This window comes from Chrysochloris asiatica, unplaced genomic scaffold, assembly GCF_000296735.1.
Source record: "Chrysochloris asiatica unplaced genomic scaffold, ChrAsi1.0 scaffold00200, whole genome shotgun sequence".
Classification (NCBI taxonomy): Eukaryota; Metazoa; Chordata; class Mammalia; order Afrosoricida; family Chrysochloridae; genus Chrysochloris; species Chrysochloris asiatica.
In genome coordinates this window covers 233,100-239,846 of record NW_006408718.1, presented here as the reverse complement: position 1 = coordinate 239,846, position 6,747 = coordinate 233,100, and the positions used below count along the sequence as shown (strand labels likewise).

General features: G+C 47.0%; 1 protein-coding gene across 1 annotated transcript in view; it reads left to right on the top strand.

Annotated features, from left to right (window-relative positions):
- PROM1 (prominin 1) overlaps nucleotides 1–6,747 on the top strand; it is a 219,790-nt gene that overhangs the window by 115,999 nt on the left and 97,044 nt on the right. The window contains exons 18-19 of the mRNA XM_006872491.1: nucleotides 2,552–2,632; nucleotides 3,291–3,359. Of these exons, the coding sequence (XP_006872553.1) occupies nucleotides 2,552–2,632; nucleotides 3,291–3,359 (150 nt within the window). The remainder of the gene's footprint in view (nucleotides 1–2,551; nucleotides 2,633–3,290; nucleotides 3,360–6,747) is intronic.

The window sequence follows — 6,747 nt, the reverse complement described above, 5'->3', positions numbered from 1 at the left end:
CTCCACGGCACATCACCACCACCACCAAATGCATGTAAAAGTTGCATAATGAATAAGGTAAACCGAAGGAGAATTAAAGGCTTTGGATTATGATGTTGGCAGAAAATATGAAAGTACCACGGACTACAAATAAACAAGTGTGTCTTGGAAGAAGTACAACCAGAATGCTCCTTAGAAACCAGGATGACACTAATTCGTTCCACATATGTTGGGCATGTTATCAGCAAGGATCAGTCCTGGAGAAGAATATCATGCTTGGTGAAGTAGAAGGGCCGCACTAAAGAGAAAGATGCTCAACCAGATCGATTGAGAAACAGTTGCAATAATGGCCTCCGGCATCACAATTGTGAGGGTGGGACAAGGCTTAGCAGGGTTTGGTTCTGTTGTACTTAGAGTCGCTGTGAGTCGGAACTGACTCACCACTGACAAAAGCAACAATCTTTATGAATAATTGTTTGCCATATCTTTCTCCCACAGAGCTGCTGGTGAATTCAAAGTAACACTTGCCTGCTAACCAGACAAACAATGCTGCAGTTTGAATTTGTGTTTTGATGTGTGTCTGTTGAAAGCTCAGAGGGACATGAGTTAATTTTTGTTACCATAATGCTGCTTAGCATACAATCTCAGAATCTCTGTGGCTGAAAAACGCAAACATGATTGTCACTGTGGGGTTGTCAACTGCAGGTTTCTCCAGGTATCCTGGCTGAAGGGACAGCACCTGTCTGGTCACCTCAGGCCCTCAGATTTTGGAGGGCAAATGGAAATACAGATGGCCCCTCAGAGAACGTGCACGCTGCCTTTCCCACCTAGATTCTGCCCCACCTGGATTCTTGTCCCATGGCCCCATCACTGCAAGCTGGACTAGGAAGCCAGTCTTGAGGGTGTTTATAGTGAGAAAGAACCAATGCAGCCGACCACAGGAGGTTCCCCCAGTGATTAAAAAATGCCCCCATGATAGAAGGTCATGTTGGACTCCTCTGGACTCATGGTACTGGTAGGGCACTCAGAAAAAGATCTCTTTCTGGAATGAGAGGTTTCAGGTGTCAATCTTATAATTAAAAATAAATAAAATAACCATTGAGTCAGTTCTAACTCACGGCGGCCCTGTGGGTTTTAGAGTAGAACTTTGCTCCCTGTGGTTTTCAATGGCTAAGATGTCAGAAGTAGATCACTAGGCCATTCTTCCAGTGAGCCTGTGAGTGGGTTTGAACCTTCAACGTTTCAGTTAGCAGCTGAGCTCTTAACCGTTGGAACCACCCAGGAACTGACCAGCCCCACACAGAACGCTAACTCTTCCTCCCCCCAGGTCTCGGTTCTTCTGAAGACTCTGATTGCTTACTGTGCTCTGGAGACCTTTTCAGGGCTGGCATTTTCACATGTGAACATGTTTTCATCTCATTTTCACGTTTCACATGTGAACAGGTCCTTTGTCACCCCTACATGCCTTGGCATTCAGGGCTGCAGTGAACATGGTCCTCCCCAAGGGCCTGGCGTAGGGACAGAATTCAACCTGCAGTCCACTAGCTCAGGTCAGCTGTGAGGCGTCTACAAACAAGGGAAAAGCAAAACAAACCCCTAGTTGCTCACTGAATCATTTCTGTGTCAGAGTAGAGCCGTGCTCCATGGCCTTGTCAGTGGCTGATTTTTTTCTAAGCATGCCACCACCAAGGCACCTCTGGGTGGATTTGAACAGCCAACCTTTCAATCAGAAGCCAAGTGTGTGAACCATTCTCACTACCCAAGGACCCCCTCTGGACAGAAGGGACACCTTTTCATAATTTGCACAAAGCCATCATGTAGATAGATGGTGGCCTTGTCCTTGTTTATGTGGTGGTGGAAATGGTGTGGGCTTAGGAATACAACAGACACTTGTTGTTACTGTTAAGTGCCGTTGAATCGGTTCAGACTCATAGTGACCCTGTATAGGGTTTCCGAGAAGCCGCTAGTGAGCTTGAACCACAGACCTTGCCGTTCATATCATACCTTGCATTCCAGCGCATTAACCCGCAGACCCAAGGTGGGTGCAGAACCCAGCTCTAAAATGTGCCCATGCAGTGAGCTTGAGCGGGGTTCAGCTGCCTCACCTGCATGCTTCTCTTGTTCATTGCTCTCAAGTCCATTCTGACTCTTGGCAGCCCTGTGTGTGCAGAACAGAACTGCGCTCCTTGGGGGTTTCAGAGTTGTGCCCTTTCGGAAGAAGGTCTCCAGGCCACTCCCCCAAGGAGCCTCTGGGTGGGTTCAAACTGCCAACCTTTCAGCTGGTAGTTGAGCACATAAATGGTTGTGACCCCCACGGCCTTCCTCACAGTCTTAGACGAGTTTGTTGGGTGGTTTGTACAAAGGACCTAGACCAATATCTGGCAAAAAACAAGCCATCCGTCTTCCTGCCCTCTGCACCCCTTCTGCCTCCAGGCCTGGCCGGCTCTGCAATCTTCCCAGATAGCAGGCGTTGGTTTGGGGCTGAGTTCACTGTACTCACATCATACATAAACTGTCAAATTCAATCCTTTGATGGCTCTGATGGTTTGCTACCCTGTCCTGTATCTTCCAGGTGAAATTGAAAAATATCATCTTCAATCTGGACTCTGCTCAAAACTTCATCAAATACAACGTGTCTACTGTAATTATGGAAGTAAGTTTTCTCTTTTTCTCAAAAACAAGTGTGTCAGAAAGTGGGTGTATCAGCCACACGCCGTGCTATATAAACAGGGGCTGTAGTCATTCTCTGGGAGAAGGGTGGCACGGTGTGCTCCCGTAAAGATTTCCAGTCTCAAAAACCCTATATGAAGTCACTGTGAGCTATACTTAACTTGATGGCGGTGGCTCTGGTTTTTTGGTTTGGCTCTGGTAGCATAGTGGTTATGAATCGGATTGCTAACGTCAAGGTCGGCAATTCGAAACTCCCAGCTGTTCCATGGGAGAAAGATGAAGCTTTCTGCTCCCATAAAGATTTACAGCCTCGGAAACCCTACAGGGTCACTATGAGTCGGAACCGACTCCATGGCACATAACAACAACAGCAGTCATTCTAAGGAGCCCTGGTGGCTCAGTGGGCTAAATGTCAGACTGCTAACCGCAAACTCAGTGCTTCAAACTCATCAGCCACTCCTCAGGTGACAATTGGGGTTGTCTGCTTCTATAAAGATATAAAGTCTCAGATATAAGGAGCAGTGGCACTCTGTCCTGTGGGTCCCTGTGAGTCAGAGTGGACCGGAATGTGATGGTTTGGGTTTTGGTAGTCATTGCAATGGTTTCTAAGGTTGTTTTGTTTGTCTCCCCGCTCTCCCCAGGAAAGCAAGATCTATGCGAATACAATAATCGGATACTTTGAACGTTATGTGCAGTGGCTCAAAGACTCTGTAAGTAATTCTTCTTTTTGAAGAAAAGAGAGGGCATATCTTTGGAAAGCCATTCTTGAGGATAAAATCTAGAGGGAATAAAATGAAACTCACTTTTATTTGATAGGAGGCCAGTAAAGAATGCTGAGGTGTGAAGGCCAAGTGGGGAGATGTCTGAAGGCTCAGCACAGTCTCATCCCCTTGGGGTGACTGCAGGTTTCAGGCACCCTCTCTCTGCTCATTTCTCCCTTACAGATTCTCACTTACATGTCATTGTCTCCCCTGTGAAACAGGGCTCCTGGGTACAAGGTCATGTGCGGGTGAAGTTGGCTACACTCCTTGAGCCACGTGGAGCTTACTGTTTTGTTGTTGTTGTTGTTAAGTGCCATTGAGTCGATTCCGACCCATAGCAACCCTGGATAAGGTTTCCAAGGAGTGACTGGTGAGCTTGAACCGTCGACCTTGCAGTTCAAACGGCTTTGCAGTCTGGCGCATTAACTCACAGCGCCACACCAGGACTCCTTTGTTGGGGCTCCTTAAATATGTTGAAAGAGAAAGAGGGCAGCGGAATGAAGTTTCTAGTGCTTTTCGGGTCCCATCCAATAATTTCTGCTCCCGGTTTTCATTAACATTGGTTACATTCTCCACAATGTGTGAGCACTCTCATTATTTCTGTTCTGGTTCTATCGTTTCTGTGAATTTGGTTTCCCTGTCCTCCTACATTTGCATCTTATCGGGTTATTCATTGATGGGGTGAAGGTTTACAGAGGTGATCAAGTTTTTTATTCAGTAATTCATACACATTCTGTTTCATGTCACAGACTGGAATCCCCACACTCTTCTGAACTTTATCCGGGTCTTTGCAGCAAGGTCTTAGGGAGAGTTGTTGTTGTCTTGTGCCATTGAGTCAATTCCAACTTGTAGCGACCCCAGAGGACAGTGCAGAATGGCTGTATAGTGTGTCCACCACTGTTATCTTTCTGGGAGTGACCACCAGGGTTTTTCTCCTGCAGGGAAGCTGGTGGGTTCAGAACCACTGAGTTTTAGCTCTTCACTACTGTGCCACTAGGATGCTTGCATTTTGGGGCCCTGGGCTGGTTCCCCTCTAAGGATTCTTCCATTGGTGGTGGGGGAGACCTGAGGCTGATGACTAGGTAGGAGCTACTGGACAAGGTGGACTTTGAGAAGTCTAATGAGTCAGGAATTTTTAGGGCTTTTCTGTTGTTATTGTGTGCCATCGAGTTGATTCCGACTCCTAGCAACCCTGTATAGGGTTTCTGAGGAGCGGCTGGTGACTTTGAACTACCTACCTTATGGTTCAAACTGACCTTGAGATCGAGCCTCCGGCACCATACCAGAACTCCAGGCTCCTCCTGAGCAGCCCCAAATTTCTCATATCATGTTCCTTGATCTTGACCTTGAGCACCCAAACCCCCTGGACATCCCTTGCCCCTTTGCGGCCCTACCTCATATTCCAGTCAGCTCTAAACCTCACCTTCTCCGCGTGTCTTCTCCCCACTCTCCACTTCAGCTGTCACCACCTGGGCCAGGTGCAAGGCCCAGCTCAGCAGACCCCTCTTCCTGATGTTTGGGTGGACATCCTCCAGGTGGGGCCTTGAGGTCTCAGTGCTAGCACAGAATGTGGACATGGGTGAGCTGAGACAGAGGAATCACATTAGGACTAATCACCTCCACTGCCAGCATGTGTCGTCCACTAGACTGAGGACCCCGTATGATCACATTTGTACCTGGGATACCAAGTAAACACCTTGGAACTACAGTGACTGGGCGGGAAAGGCACCTTCCTGGGTGTGAGGTGGCTTTGGTACACATTGTCTCAGGGCTCTGGCTGGGGACTTGGAGCGGTTTCACAGCACCTGACTAAGAGAGAGAAAAGAGCATGATGCAAAAAAATGTGCAGAATGTGACCCCTCCACTGTTAATGAACCAACATTGGAAAAAAACCCATAACACTTTAAGGAGCTCTGGTAGTGTGTGGTTACGAATCGGGCTGTGAACCACAAGGTCAGCAGTTCGAAACTACCAGCTGTTCTGCGGGAGAAAGATGAAGCTATCAGCTCCTATAAAGATTTTCAGCTTCGGAAACCCTGTGCAGGGTCGCTATGAGTCAGAACCGACTCCACGGCACATAACCACCACCACCACCTATGCTATATACTTTATATATGTATATACTTATTTAGGAGCTCTGGTAGCATAGTGGTTACGAATCGGGTTGCAAACCGCAAGGTCAGCAGTTCGAAACTACCAGCCGCTCCACGGGAGAAAGATAAGGCTTTCTGTTCCTCAGAAACCCTGTGCAGGGTCGCTATGAGTCGAACAGACTCCATGGCACATAACAACAACAACATATTTATTTATGTTTATGTTGGAGAAAGATGAGGTTTTCTGCTCCCATAAAGATTTACAGCCTCGGAAACCCTGTGCAGGGTTACTGTGAGTCGGAACCGACTCCACGGCACATCACCACTACCACCATAAAACTTTAAACTAGAAGAAACATGAGATTATTACTATGGGTGATATTGGAATGGGTTGATGGAAGGAAAAGAGGAAGGTGAAACTAAAGTCTTTTTCCCATTAAAAAAAAAAAATACTACATTCCTTTGTTTTGGGAGTCCTGGAATGGCCCTGTAGGATAAGCACTAGACTACAAGGTCAGTTTGAACTGCACCTTTGGTGGATCAAACCCATCAGCTGCTCCTCAGAAATCCTATACAAGATTGCCATGAGTCGGACTGACTCGATGGCCTTTAACACCAGCACCACTGTTGTTTTCCGTGAAGGTTAAAACAGCACCACCACCTGCAGTTCTTCACTGAGGTTGGTCAGTATCTTCACAATGTGTGAGTTCATCGTGTATGTTCTGGATCTGTTTCCATGAATCTGGTCACCCTGCCCCTTCCGTTCTCACTGGTTATTTTAAGTCATTGTTAACTTCTTTTGTCTCATGTAGCTGATTTTTTTAAAGGAGCAAAGTACTTGCGTTGTTTTTGTTAAGTGCCTTCGAGTCTGTTCCAACCCATAGCAGCCCTGTTTCTGAGGAGCGACTGGTGAGCTTGAACCGCTGACCTCGTGGTTCAAGCCGATTTTGAAGTCCAATTCATTAACCCACAACGCCACACCAGGACTGGGGGCGGGGGGTGAGATTCATGGTTTATATAAGTCAATTTGTTACTTAGCTACACGTTGGCTGCAGGGTTAGTTTCAAGGATTCTCAGGGAGTCGTTCATGCTCTTCCAGCTCAATAGATCTGCTTTTCAAAAAAAAAAAATGTTTTGTGGCTAAATGACTGTAGCTTCCTTCAGTCACTCATGAGATTGGAGCACCTGCCCATGATTCATTGTTGTTGTTAAGTACTGTCGAGTCGGTTCCGACACATAGCAAC